Here is a 15381-nt window from a genome sequence, read left to right as displayed (position 1 = left end):
TAGGTTTTGGACTGTTGTATTTTCATTCTCATTGGTCTCCATAAATTGTTTAATTTGATTTTTGATTTCTTGGTTTATCGAGTCATTCCTGAGCAGGATGGTTCTTAGTCTCCAAGTGTTTGAGTTTCTTCCAAATTTTTCCTTGTGGTTGAGTTCCAATTTCAGAGCGTTGTGGTCTGAAAATATGCAGGGGATAATTTTAATCTTTTGGTATCGGTTGAGACCTGTTTTGTGTCCCAGAACATGGTCTATTCTTGAGAATGTTCCATGGGCATTAGAATAGAATGAGTATTCTTTGGTTCTGGGGTGTAGTGTTCTATATATATCTATGAGGTCCAACTCGTCGAGTATGGCATTCAAAGCCTTTGATTCCTTGCTTAGTTTTTGCCAGGGTGTTCTGTCTATTTCTGAGAGTGGAGTGTTGAGGTCCGCTACTATTAATGTATTTTTATTTATATGTCTCTTTGTTCTGGTTAAGAGTTGGCTTGTGTATCTTGCTGCTCCCCTGTTGGGGGCATATATATTTATAATTGTCATATCCACTTGTTGAATACTTCCCTTAAGAATAATATAGTGCCCTTCTGCGTCTCTAACTATAGTCTGTAGTTTAAAATCCAATTTATCTGATATGAGAATTGCTACCCCAGCCTTCTTTTGAGGTCCATTTGCGTGAAAGATGGTACTCCATCCCCTTACTCTCAGTCTGAATGCATCTTTGGGTTTGAAATGAGTCTCTTGTAGACAGCAAATGGATGGGTCATTTCTTTTTATCCAATCTGCAACCCTGTGGCGTTTATGGGATGGTTCAAACCATTTACATTAAGACTGATTACTGAGAGATATGATTTTAATGTTGCCATGTTGCCAGTAAAGTCTTTGTTTGTATTGGCTGTGACTTTCTGTTCTGTATCACTCTTGGGGCCTTTTTACTTTTATAGAACCCCCCATAATATCTCCTGTAGGGCTGGTTTCATGGTTACAAAATTGGTTAGTGACTGGCGATTCTGAAATGTCTTTATTTCTCCATCAATTCTGAATGACAGCCTTGCTGGATAAAAGATCCTTGGCTGCATGTTTTTCTCTGAAAGAGCTTTAAATATGCTCCCCCAACCTTTTCTCTCATTCCAGGTCTGTGTAGACAGGTCTGACGTAATTCTGATGCTTTTGCTTTGGTACGTGAGAAATTTCTTTGCCCTGGTCGCTTTCAATACTGTATCCTTGCATCTAATATTTGTGAATTGCATTATGACGTGACGTGGCGTAGGTTTGTCGTGGTTGAGCTTGGGAGGGGTCCTCTCTGCCTCTTGGACACGAATGTTTGTTTCCCTTGCTAGATTAGGGAAGTTTTCAGCTACAATTTGTTCAAATATCTCTTCTAGACCTCTGTTTTTCTCCACCCCCTCGGGGATGCCGATGATTCTAACATTGGATCGTTTCATTGAGTCAGTAATCTCCCGTAACCTACATTCGTGGGCGTGGATTTTTTTAAGACCATCTTCTATTTTCATTTTTTCCTCTATTAACCCATCCTCCAATTCACTAACCCGTTCCTCTGCTTCCGTGACCCTGGCCGTCAGAGCCTCTAGTTTTGCCTGCATTTGGCTCATAGAATTTTTAATTTCTGTCAGATTCGCTCTCATTTCTGTCCTTAGGGATTCTATATTCTCAGTAACCTTTTCGTTAATAGTTTTTTCAATTCTAGTCATCATTTTGACCATCGTTACTCTGAATTCCATTTCTGATAATTTGGTTACATCCATATCCATTATTTCTGTGGCAGAGGCCACAGACTCACTGTCTTTTCTTTGCTGGGGGGGGGGGGGGGGCTTCTCCTTCTTGTCATTCTGATGAAGAGAGGTTGCGGGGTTTCCAGAGCCCAAATTATTGACTGGGTCCCAGGCCGTGCCCCTTGTTTTATAGGGATCTTAGGGATGTGGGCTTCTTCTTTAAAGATTTTATTTATTTATTTATTTATGTGGCAGCCAACCAGCGAGAGAGGGAACAGAAGCAGGAGAGTGGGAGAGGAAGAAGCAGGCTCCCAGCGGAGGAGCCCGATGACGGACTCCTTTCCGGAACGCCGGATCACGCCCTAAGCCGGAGACAGGCGCTCAATGACTGCGCCACCCAGGCGCCTCGGGTTGTGGGCTTCTTGATTTTTCAGCCTGCCTTCTGTGTTCTGGGGGAGGGGCCTGCCGTGCCGATACTCAGGCAGCCCTGTTTGGGTAGAGTCTCCGTTTCCCCCGCGAGGAGGGATGAGGATGGGCACGCTGTGAGCCGGTATTTCCAGGCTTTTGTTCTCTGGCGGCTTTCCCTGGCAGCCGGCTATGCCTCTTCTGAGAGTCAGAGCAGCAGAGGCTGCATTGTCACAGAACAGAGGGATTGCGGCCCGTTCTCTACTAATGTTCTGGCCACTTTAACTCTGTCTCTGTTGGTGCTGCTCAACGCTGCAGCGTCCCGGGATGTGCGCCCCACACCCGGCGTCCCAGCCCTCACTTCCAGGGCCGGCGCGTCTCTGTCCTTTGTGTTTCTAACGCCGCCAGCCGCCCCGCGCGCGCTCCCGGATCTCCCGGTCTCAGTCTGGATCCAGTGAGCGCACCGGGATTCCGGGGTTCCGCGAGATGCCTGGTGGCTCGCACACCCGGCTCACGGTCTCAGTCTGCTGTTTTGCGGGTGCCGTCCGCGAGCCCGCCCGCTCTCCCGTGCAAGTGGCTACCGCTTCCCGGCGCCCGAACGCGGCGGCTCCCTCCCCCTTCCGTTTATCTTCCGATATCTGCGCACGGTTTCATGGCTCCCCGCTTCGTACCTCAGTACTCAGCGCTGGAGATGTTCATTTGTAGAGATCCAGATGCGTCTTCCTGCGTCTCAGGCTGGTTCCGTGGTTGTTTAGGCTGGTCTGGTACCTATCCAGCTCGACTCGGGGGACCGGCTGAAAACGGTGTCTCCTACTCCTCCGCCATCTTAACTCCCCACATTGAACATTTCTTAAAACATAGTCATAGAAAATTTGTTCTGTTAGATAGTTGTGAAATTTAAATAAAAAATGTGGAAAATAATTTAACTTATCTTTTCCTCCCAGGAAACCTATATAACCTATAAATTACTGTCCATACCATAGAGAAGAATTTTTCCTAACATCTCAAATATTCAGATTTTCATGCTTTTAGAACTTAACTAACCACATTGTCTGGCCCCCCGACGTGAAAAATGCTCCTCTCCATGACGGGCAATTGAAAGAGACACTGGTGTAATTGATATGTCAACTTAAGTGGTCCAGCTAATATTTCCACAAGCACTGGAATATAAAATGTAATGGAGATCTTTAAAAGGCTCATCACAGTTATAATTTTGAATTGCTATAAAATGTATAATCTTTGTCCATACCCAATTCCTATCTTGGGAAAATTTTATAATAGACATATTGTGCATATATATTTTTACTAAAGGCTGACTCAGAAAAGGAAGTGCTTCTAACTGAAGCCATATCCTGGGGGGAATAGTATCAAATGTTCATCGCTTTCCAGACAGTGTTCCTATTTTTTGCTTTTTTTTTTTTTTGTATAGGCTGTTTGTTTTCATAGTTCCCTAAACCCAGAATTCTGTATTACGCACAACTGCCAGAACCCAGATATTTATATTATAGAATAATTTTAATAATTTTAAATATGAAACAGTACATCATGTTAGAGTTCAGTACGAGTAATACTGTATTCTAAGAACCCTGTCTTGATCTGAACAAGAAAACGTAACTGATGCTTGGCTGAAAGAAAACAAATATTGATTCAAACTTATTGTCCTACAAGCTCAGTCTTACGGGGGAAATCTACTCGTGCACCTGAACACTTTGGCCCGTGAACATTATTTAAACACAAAAACAAATCAGAAAATGCCAGTGTCTAACGTGCCTTTTCATTTCTCTGAAATCAGACTGCCCAAAGGATCGTTGCAAGTCCTGGGCTGAACTGTAAATCCCCAAATCAAAGAAAATGATAGCCCTCACAGAATTTCCAGGTCGAGATAACCCCCTCCCCATGTTTATTTATGAGTCTATTACTTCTTGTTTGGGAAATTTCCTTGACACCTCATGGTGTGTGTATTAGATTCTATTCCCTCTAGTGAGAGGCAAAGCCTAACTAGAACACATGCCTGGGAGCTTTGGAGAACATGATATTCACTCAGCAAGAGAAACGCCTCCCATCAAGCAGCCTCCTGGAAAAACGCTTTATGAAGACGGTTTTTCACTGCTGACATGTCAGCGTCTGTTCTCAAGGACTCCTGCTGTTTCTCATAAAAGATGCTTTAGCACGAAGCGAGGTCTGAAACCAACAGCGCACGTGCTTTGGGGGGGTCATTAACAAAAGAATCGCCTTAGCGTCATCTAAATTACACGTGTCATCGCTCTCAGACTCTGCACTGGCCTGGAGCGAGTCTACAGTCACATGTCGAAGAGCTACATTTTGTTGTAATAAATAATTCACTAATAACATTCGGAGGGGCCAAAAAAAGTCACACACGTGGAAAAGCTATCTCACAGGAATTGCTTGACCTGGGAATACTCAGAACTGAACCTTAACAAAATTAACCTCCAGGTGCCTATACATTTCCCGCAAAGCTGCATGTTGGTTTAAAAGTCAGCGAGACTGTTTCGCAGGGAAATGACATATTGTTCCCTGTTTCAGGGCCGTCATTGAGCTGTTTACTATAGTTCTGAAATGTTTTTCCAGTAGAATCGGGTCAAGATAATTTCAGAAACAGATGCAAATCAGCGTTTCACTAAGGGAGTGAAGCCCTGTTTTGAATAGATCAGGATCATATCAATTTATAGTAAACCATTATGATTTTAATCAAATTATGAATATTTCACTTTATGCAGTTAATGCTCTAGAATAATGGGGTAAAAGTATCTTTATGCGGTTAATGTGCACATAAACCAAAGGAGGAACTAGCCATGTGCCAGTGCGAACTCAGCTCCCTCCTTATAAATCAGTAGGAGATATGATACACTTTCCTTTTTTACCCTTGGCCTAAATTTTGCCTCTTAGCTGCACCAATGTTACGTCTCCCTAATCAAGTCCTGGTTATGTGTCAATCTTCAAAATCACGCATTGATCCGAGGAGCTGATGAAAATGTATGCTGAATTGTTTGAAGAAAGAAAGAGAATACAGTATAGATGAAAATGCTCTGGAGTGATTTCCTATTAAATGCATTTCACCAACATGGATATTAATCTCTAAGAAGTTGAGCTAAAAAATTAAACCGCAATTACTAGCCCTTAATTAGAACGTGAGCAGCTTTTATATTCTCTCTGAATGTCTCACAAGCACACTGATTTCTTGTTAATACTGACCCTTCCTACATTGAAACGGTGATGTACAAGAGGTAATTGGGTTTGAGGAAGCATTTAGCAACTCTCAGGAAGTCTTCAATTGCTTGCCCTGACATAGGAAAGCATCAATTTTTTTCAATTTCTTTGTGTTCTATTCGACAGATAGTTGCCGCAATCATGGCCATTACCGGCATCGTCATGATGGCATATGCGGATAATTTCCACACGGATTCGATCATAGGAGTGGCATTTGCGGTGGGCTCAGCCTCTACGTCCGCATTATATAAGGTACGTTGTGCCTTGTTTTATGTCGTCAGCTGTCATTCATAGCTTAGACTCAAGTCATAAAGGAAGGCAGGACAAAGAAGTTCTTGACTAGGGGGACAAAAAAGATGGTTCAAATAAGACTAAGCACCGTTTACTGGGTACTTGCAACATGCTGGGCACTTGCCAGAAATTTTCACCTATGCTAACTCAACTTTCTGAGGCACAGGCACTTATCGCCACTTTCCAGATGAAGAAACTGAGGTTTAAAAGATTCATAACTTGCACAAGGGCAGAGAGCCAGGAAGCGATAGAAAGATTTCAGTTCCCACTGGCCACCTCCAAAGCCCATGCCCCACGCCTCTGCCCCTCCACAATCATCAACCCGTTGCAGCAGGGGCCGAGAAAGACCCCTCCTCTCTTTAAGTTTCTTTACGTTAATTACCTATAGTCATGATTTTCTCTCCAGTGAGAGAGAAAATAACAAGCTGTCGCTTGCGAGTTGACTGTTACGTATTCACCTCAAGCCACAGGAACTCCTGTCATTAGTGAACGAAGGGCCTCCTTTCCTCTCGGATGGGCACTCTGGCCCTGCACTAAGTACTCGCCACTCAGTCTCCGCCGGAGCTGCCCGTCATCAGTGGAAAATCTGTTCAGTCCTTGCCCCTGACTTCAGAAGCAAGGACTCAAAGAGGAGATCTAAAAGGTTATCCCCAAAGCTCCACTTTTCAGAGCCGGCTTTCGGGGTGCAGCTAAGGCACCGTTCCACTTTCACCTCTCTTGGTGTTTCAATGAGAAAATTCTCTGTGAAAAGCAGGAAACTGCCCTTCGCATCCCTCCTGAACGCCTGTTCTGATTATTCACCAACACTGTGCTCCGAGGACACTGAGTCTATTTCCATATTGACATTTCCTGGCCCACTGATTCTGTGACAAGCTTGACAAGTTTTCACTCAATTGCCATTAGTGTCTAACTGGCCCCCAACTGAGACTCCACTGAGGTGTCTGATGGGACCAAAGAACAGCACAGGGTCAAGTTCTCTTGTTTAAGTCTCTCAAGAGAAAAAAAATAGTAAGTTCAGTTGAAATTAAAAGCAATAGCTGGCATTGCTATGTAACGGGGATGGCTGTCTTACTGAGAGAATTCTCCTGACCGGGTTATAGATGTGTTCATTCTGGGAGCAATAACATTTGCAGACATGCCTGAAATCAAATGTGCACCGTCGGAAAGATCTGATCCATTCTACGTTGGTCATGGATTAACATAGGAAGCAGAAGGGCTGTAAAGCCAAGAAGCATCGACTAGACACCTGGCTCCTCCTCAGCCCAGCGTGGCTTATGTTGGCCATTCACACCTCCTTGCTATTTTCCTCAGTACAAGGATTTATATCCAGAAAAACATTTTTTTAAATCTGGAGAATAAACACAATATTTGTGAAACTATGTCAAGCTCAGAGAGAAAAGTGCTTATAAATCCAAGGTGTTATTATTACTTCTCCCAACAACATAATGATCGTCTAATTTAGTTTTTGGTATCTGTCAGAATACGGGTAAAATGAATCCCACGCTTGAGGGGAAGAATTGATGGCATCTCAACCCTAGATCGTCCTGAGTTTGTCTGCACTCTTAGTTATCATTCACCCTGTACCCATCCCCGATGGTAGCGTTCAACACAATGCCTTCAGCAGCTTCCAACACCATAAGAAATTCATTTTACGGCATTTGCTGTTTCAGATGAAGACTACAGGGCATTTTAATTCCTTATGTCAATGGCCTATTTAATGCCACAGAGATGGTGGGGTAAGAAGAAATAGGGAATAAGCCCTGGGCTGGTCAGTTCACTGTGTAGAACTTGCCTTTCTGCTCTAACAAAGTCTCTAACAGTGTGGCTAAGGAGTTTCTCTCCCGACCCAGGTTTTGTTCAAGATGTTCCTTGGAAGTGCTAACTTTGGCGAAGCGGCACACTTTGTCTCCACGTTGGGTTTCTTCAATCTGATCTTCATCTCTTTCACCCCGGTCATCCTGTATTTCACCAAGGTGGAGCACTGGTCCTCGTTTGCAGCTCTGCCATGGGGCTATCTCTGTGGGATGGCCGGGCTGTGGCTGGGTAAGTGGCCCTGGGTTTCACCTTCCATTCCCTATGTCACTTGACCTTTCCTTGGACAGATAGATGATCATAGTAGGGTTATTCCCTTGGGAACCTTTATCCTCTATTTCCCAAACTTACCTAAGGTTGGTTAATGGTTACAAGGTTCTTTGCAGGCAATTGCCTGATTAGATCAGAGATGTTCAACTGGTATACCTCCCATGGGTCAAGGTGTGAGCTGGAGGCCCAGGCCACTCTGATCACCACTGGTCTTCAAGCAGCCTTGTCCATTCTTCGTGATGTATTGTACGATGTCACTGTGTTCCAGGTGTAGCACGGTGCATCAGGCAGAGGGAGAGAGGAGATGGTGCATTCAAAGAGCTCAAAGTGGATCAAAATGGCTGGAGCACCAAGTGCAGGAGGAATAGGGATGAGGGAAGGAGATGACGTTCTGGAAAGAAACAGGTCATGAAGGGTCCGGAACCCCGTTCAGGGGAGTGGATTTAAAGTCCACTTAAAAATCCTGAAGCAGAGATGACAGGCTCACATCTGCATTTTAGTCAGCCTGCTCTGGCTGTGTATGGAGAATGAATTTGAGATAGGAAGCCCTCAGCAAGCAAGAGAAGAAGGCAGAACTGGACTTGGTCGCCCTGCTAAGTAAGGCTGTGCCTAGTTGATGACCAAGAGAAAGTCACCTGGAGTCTTTCTAATGTTTTCTCTCCAAACTGCCCAAACTCAAGGTGGTCTGCTTCACCTGAGCAACCAGGGGGCTCCCACTTTCCAGTTGTGCCCTTCTGTCCCTCGCTGTAAAAGGAACCTGAAAAATAACAAGGCTGCTGTTCTCTCCCCAAGCAGGTGAACAACAGTAACCACTACATGATTCGGTGCCCCTTCACTAAGAACCAGATCACTTTCATTCTGCTCCTCTGTCCTCATCCTTCCTAAGGACAGCCCCCTCTGCCTAGTCCCCATTTGCCCACCACACCTGACATGCAGGACATCTGCTAAACCCTCAGTGGATCTTCTTTATCAAGGTGACATGATCTGAAGCAGTTTTGCAATTCCTGGGAGAAAAACACTGCCCTGGTTTTCATTCCCACATAAGCATTGGGGTCATCTTTTCTCTTCTGTGGTCCAGGACCCTAAGGGGAGGTCTTAGACAAGAGAAGGATCAAATGTTGTTAGTCCTTTGAATTCTACTTGTGAAGTCCAAAAACATGTAGTTATGACCTTTCATAACCTCTGCTAAATTGAGTGGAAATCAATAGCAGTGTTTCCATAAGATCCAAACATCCTAATTGAAAGTGCCTAGATAATATCCTGGCCAAAACCAATCTAGCTGGGAGCAGTCATAACCCAAATTTCACTGACTCTTGGCCCCAGCTATGTACACATGATCTCCAGCTTGCTGCAAAGTAGCCCTTCACCAACAGAGATCCCTTGGCAGGTCTAATATATTCTCATACACCAGCCCCACTCAGGCTGGGTGTCACCCAGGCTAGCGGGATACTAGTTCTCCTTCACGCAGCATGGTCCCCAGACTCCACTAGGCATAGCACCACCGGTGCTAGAGCTGCTCCACCCAGCCCGTCCCCAGCCCACTGCAGTCCTCACGGTGCCCAAGCTTCTCTGTGACAAAATGAGCGACTATGTCGCACATCCCAGGGTTTATACGGTCTTCACTGCTCCTGTTCTTGAGTTCTTCTTTCCATCCCTCTCTTCTCCATAGTCACCAGTTATGATCTGGCAGGAGCTTGGCTGGACAAACAGCAGGTGGTCCTCTGGCCCCGCCCACATCGTCTGTAACTACAGCTTTTGTCTGTGTAGGCTCCCCTTGCCTCATTCCTTCTCACAGGTCGGCCCGTCTGCCAGGGAGAGCCTTCGCCCAAATGCAGGCTGGCCTGGTCCGTTCACCTGACATGTCCGAGTCCCACTGAAACTTGGGCCAGGTCCCGTGCTGCAGAGAACATACTGAATTATATATTCTTGTCCTTAGGGTGTCAGAAAAGTGAGTGAGTATTCTAAAGAACTAATTAAAAACAGACAACACATTTCGGTGAAGCCACCTGTTTCTTGCTGAGTGGGAAGAGCTCATTTCTCACCCAAATACCAATACTTTCAATCTGCTGAAATATCCAGTTCAGCCAATAAAAGAACAGTTCAGGAGTTTAGCAGAGTCCGTCTGGGATTGAATAAAGTCCTGACTTGTTAGAGTGTGCCATAGTTGACTCCCTGAGTCTGGGGAGAGAGTTGAGGGAGCCCAAGTTTTATGAAAGTCAAACACACTATCTCTAACTACCAAGTACAAGTGACTCCAGATAACCCAGTGAGTGGGCTTAACTAAAGCAAGAATTGTAGATAGCAATAGAAGAATAAACACTGTTCTGAATGGAATATTCTAGAACCATCTTTGGTGCTATAGAGATATAGGCAGCATGGTTGAATCATTTACATAGAGATCTCTCTGAATGGAGGACCATTCATAGTTGTTAGTACTCATCTGTCCAACCCCTAAAACAAACACTGGATTGAAACCATTAAAATAATGCTATGTAGGGGCACCTGGGTGGCTCAGTGGGTTAAGCGTCAGACTCTTGATCTTGGCTCAGGTCTTGATCTCCTAAGACCCAAACATCCTAATTAAAAATGCCTAGATAATTTCCTGGCCAAAAACAACCTAGCTGGGAACAGTCATAACCCAAATTCCCAGCATAGAGCCTACCTAAAAATAAATTAATTAAAAAATAATAAAATAAAATAATGTTATGTAGTTTATCATTGTTTCTCTTTCATTATAATTGTTTTTCTTTTGAAAACATGTATTTTTAAACATTTTTGTAAGGGGTAGATGATTGTTTTATATTTTACTAAAAAGATCTAAAGATATTAATTAAAGGTTATCTAGTTACCCCTTCCTTCAGTTCTGGACCTGTACTTGGGTGATCTGTGCATAAATCAGGATGTGGAAAACGTCCCTCGGGTTCAGTGCACTACATTGAGCCCACTTCTGTTTACCTGTGTGATGCTCACCACTAGAGAAAGGAAATAAAACAGCATAGGCCGTCCTGGGTAGAGCTCTGTTTAGGCAGGAACACAGAGCCTTTTAATTATCCAGGAATAGGGCATGATAAAGCAAAGTAACAGAGGGAAAAAGCCCAAACTTCAATCAGTCTTCTGCTTTCAAGCTCTGGCTGGCCCCAGCCCACCTTTGTAGTGCTAATAAGCAGTGTCCGGAATGGAATTGATCATTTCACCACTTTGCATTTGCTCTGTAGGCCCCTTGACAGCCAACTGGCAAGAGATCAGGCACCCAAGGTGGCAGAGGAGAGAAAAGAACAGACCACTTCCATCGAGAAACGTGCCTCTGGCTCCCAAATTAGAGAGTTAATTGACCAAAGGTGCAGGCAGTGTAGAAGGCAGAGTTTAACAAAAACCCTGGTTCTAGTACGTTAAGAAGGGAAGAGCCCCGCAGATCAGTTTCCCTTCATCCTCTCCCTCCTCCTTGATTTTGCAGCCTTCAACATCCTGGTGAATGTCGGCGTGGTGCTGACATACCCGATCCTGATCTCCATCGGGACAGTGCTCAGCGTTCCTGGAAATGCAGGTACGGGTCAGATTTGACGTGTGCACGGTCTCCTGCTTGTGTTCCTTTTACAGCGTGAGCTGTTTCTTCGAACAATTGTGAATGATGTCCCTTGCCTGGGAAGATGTTTTTAAATATCGTGAAGGTGGCAGACAACAGAATAACCATGCAGCAGACTTAAAATGTGCAGCTATAAACACTGTTTTTACTCAGTCGTGCTTTTAAAATTAAATACCAAATGTATCATTTGGGTTTCATGTAATCTCCCTGACAACCTAATTTTGTGGTATTTTTAGAGGAAGTCCTGTGGAAACAAAAGGCGTCCCAGCCTAGGACTCTCAAGTAAACGTCACTAATGAAAGTGTAGGGAACGATCAGGGTGTTGGCTCCCCATCAGACTATCCGTGGGGAGCAGCAGAAGCTTCTCCTGGGGGCAGAGCAGATGGCCCTCTGGAAGAGATACAGGGAAAAGCAATTGGACTCACTTCAGGGACAGGAAGAGAAGCTATTTTTCCAGGATAATCTTTCTAGCAAAACCTGTCAATGGAACAAGTAAAGAAAGTGAGTGATTTGAAAGACCGTACAGTCCTTTGGAAAAATTCTTATTTTTTCTAAGTCTCAAGTATGTACTTTTCTTTGCCCCAGGACAATCAGCAAGCGTTCATTGAGCACTTACCGTGTGCAGAACTGTAGAAGAAACCGGGGGGGGGGGGGATATTATATTTCCATAAGAAACTTTCACCGAATTTGGAAAACAAGACCAACATATATGAAATAATTTACAACCCCACAGTGTGATTTATAAGCAAATGCCAAATGGCGTGAGACAGACTCCTAGGACTATAAGATATCTGGAGGAAAGAAATATGAGCGAGGAGTGAAGTTGTCAATGAAGTTCATTCATTCACCCAGGGATCCCGTCATTCAACATGTCATTTCTGAGCACTTAGGATGTGCCAGGAACGTGCTAATGCTGGTGAGAGGTCCTGAATAAGACACAGTTCCTGCTCTCTGGACCATGCAGCATACAGAGGGAGACAAAAGGAATTGAGTGGTTACCATGTAGAGACGGAATTGTTTTGATAGAGGTGTGGAATGAAGGCTCTGAGAGAACACAGGAGGGGCATCCAGGGAGGCTTCCTGTAAGAAGCCAAAAGAGAGAACTAACGAAGGGATTAGCTGGATGGTGGACATGAGAAGGAACGGGCATTCCCTGTAAAAAGCACAACCTACGCATGACCAACAATTCCACCAGTAGGTACATATGCCGAAAAACGGAAAACAGGGACTTGAAAATATACTTTACGTGAATATTCATTGCAGCACTGTCCACAGTGGCCAAAAGGTGGCAACACCCAAATGTCCATCAGCAGATGAACTGGTAACTAAGTTGTGATACAATGGGGTATCATTCAGCCATAAAGAGGCAGGGAGGACGGACACAAGCTACCGCATGGCTGAACCTCGAAACGCCATGCTACGTGAGAGAAGCCACACACAGAAAAGTCGCATGTGGTATGATTCCCTTCACGAGCCATCTCCAGAACAGGTTAATCCGTGGGGACAAACAGCAGATTCCCACGCAGGCGTTGGGAGGTTGGGGAGGGGCTGGGGAGTAACTGCTTCCGGGTAAGGAGTTTGAACTTGAAGCGGAGCAACTGCTTCCGGGTAAGGAGTTTGAACTTGAAGCGATGGAGGTGTTTTAGAGCCACACGGAGGTGCTGGTTGTACAATGTGGTGAACGTACAAAACACCACTAAATTCACTTGAACAGAGTTCATTTTAATTGATTGGACTTTCACCTCAATTAAAAGTTTTTAAAAAGAAACAGCGTGTGCCAAGATGTGGCATTAACAAGCTTGGCTCATTTGAAAAATCAGCAGCGGCCCAATGAAACTGGAGAAGTGTGAAGGGACGCAGAGGAGAAGTTTCAAGAAATAAAACTGCAGAGGCAATTAAACGAGATGACACGAGCCTTGAAGGATAAGTCTGACTTAGAGAGAAGGCATAGAAAGCAAACAAAGGGAACGATAGAACGATATGGAGAAGGGAAAGATGACCTTGAAAGAACAAGGGAGACGTTAGAAACCTCTAGAAGTAGCACCGACTTCGGTCATTTGTTCTCAGAGGAGCTTAGAAACAGTCACAGCCTGTGACAGACCTGATTTTTCTTCCCCAGCTGTGGATCTCCTGAAGCAGGAGGTGATCTTCAATGTCGTCCGTCTGGCCGCTACCATCATCATCTGCATTGGGTTTCTGCTGATGCTGTTGCCGGAGGAGTGGGACGAAATTACCCTGAGATTCATCAACAGCCTGAAGGAGAAGAAGAGCGAGGAGCATGTGGAGGACCTCACTGACTCCAGCGTGCACCTGCGGAGCAGAAGCAGGGCCAATGGGACAGTGTCTATACCGCTGGCTTAACGAGGGACGCCTTTTGGATGCACGTGTATGTATATTCTGTGAATATAATAAAATTTTCTCACTACCTGTACACTCAAATGACAGTATTAACTCTGAATTTGGATAAGTCATATGTGAAATAATGCCAACGATAAAAGTTTACATTTATATGCTTACCAAGGAACTAGTGTAAATAATCATAATAAAATTTTTTTATGAAAACATAGTCATCTTTGTTCTGTTTCTTCTGTTTTGGAGGGAATTGCCCCTCCCCTCCATTTGCAAAATTTCCTGAAAACATGAGATTCTAAGTTATGGGTTGATCACGACCTTACCTTCACCAGGAACTGAGATGTTCTCATTCCATCAGAGAAAATTGTGTTAAGAGGAAAACACGTGTAAAGGATACACACTTTATTTATATCTAAGTCCAATAAGAGCCTTAAGTTTGAAGGCTGGAAAGTAATTAAATAACTATCAAAAGAGCATCTTCTATCTGCAAGACTTACACTAGGAAAAATGAAGATGTGAAGGTACAGAAGACCCCGTCTATACTTCCAACGTGCTTACAGTAGTACAGAGCCTAAGAGCAGTTACAAATATCTCTAATAGGAGGTAGACATTTAAAAATGGCACAGGGGTTACAGAGAGGACCTCTCTGGGCTCCTCTTCTAAGACTGGTCTCATCACTGTCGGCCTTCAGTCCTTGGCCTTCTTAGCGTCTCATTCCATACTCTCTCCCTCAGGGATTCCTTCTACTTCCAGAACTTCAACTGTCATCCATGTGGCGATGGCTTAAAAATCTTTATCTCTAGCCCAGATCTGTCCCCTGAGCTTCAGGTCTGACTATGCAAATGCCTTCTGCAAGCTCGCCTGGATGCCTCATTGTTGACTTCAAATTCAAGAACAAACTTGAATTCGTCACCTCTCTTCTCCAGGTCTATTCCTTCCTCTCCCTTGGTCCCTGTCTAGGCTAAGGGTGCCATCATTCCCTAGCTGCCCAAGCAGGAATAGACCTTAACTTCTGCTTTCTTTGCCCCCCACGTCTAAACTATAAGTCATGCTGATTATCTCTCCATATTTCTTGAATCCACGCCCTTCTCTACCATGCTACCTGTTCCAGGCCCTAATCCTCTCTTTCTCTAATGAATGAACGGCTGTCTGCGCTGGTCTCTCTAGCTCTCAGTCTTGCCTCTCTCTGAGTCCTCCCACGCCCTGCAGAGTGGCTTTTCTAATATATACATGTGATCATTCCCCTCTCCTGTGAAAAACACTTCAGTGGCATCGTATTGTCCTCAGAATAAGGTCCAAGTACCTTTGCATGTCATTCAAAGTTCACCGCTGGCTGGCCCCTGCCTGCCTCCAGAGAAGCACTGTCCACCGGAGCTGCCGTGGTGAGGGAAGCGTGACGTATCCGCACGGTGCTCCTCACTAGCCCCACGTGCCTCGTGGGCTCTGTAAGTGTGGCTAGTGCAGGGGCTGCAGTTCTAATTTTATTTACTTTTAATTAATATGAAATTCAATTTTAATAGCCACAGGTGACTACTGCCTACCATATCGGACAGCACAGCTCCAGAGCCTCATTCCACCATTCCACCCACTGTGGCCCCTGGAATCTGGGCTTTCGTGACACTGTGATTTCCTGTAATTCTTCAGTGAAGACCTGCTCTCTTTTTCTACTCTCTTCGCCTCTCTCATCACCTGCCTAACCATTACCTCGGCTTC

General features: G+C 44.7%; 1 protein-coding gene across 1 annotated transcript in view; it reads left to right on the top strand.

Annotated features, from left to right (window-relative positions):
* The window catches only part of SLC35F4 (solute carrier family 35 member F4), a 231033-nt gene extending 217262 nt beyond the window's left edge, over nt 1-13771 (top strand). Inside the window, exons 5-8 of the mRNA XM_044377655.2 lie at nt 5487-5612; nt 7502-7694; nt 11188-11277; nt 13436-13771. Coding sequence (XP_044233590.1) covers nt 5487-5612; nt 7502-7694; nt 11188-11277; nt 13436-13677 — 651 coding nt within the window. The 3' untranslated portion in view covers nt 13678-13771. The remainder of the gene's footprint in view (nt 1-5486; nt 5613-7501; nt 7695-11187; nt 11278-13435) is intronic.
* Nucleotides 13772-15381: the final 1610 nt, after the last annotated feature.

This window comes from Ursus arctos, unplaced genomic scaffold (assembly GCF_023065955.2).
Source record: "Ursus arctos isolate Adak ecotype North America unplaced genomic scaffold, UrsArc2.0 scaffold_25, whole genome shotgun sequence".
NCBI lineage: Eukaryota > Metazoa > Chordata > Mammalia > Carnivora > Ursidae > Ursus > Ursus arctos.
Note: the sequence above shows the minus strand (reverse complement) of the source record. Positions and strands in the feature narration are given on the sequence as shown.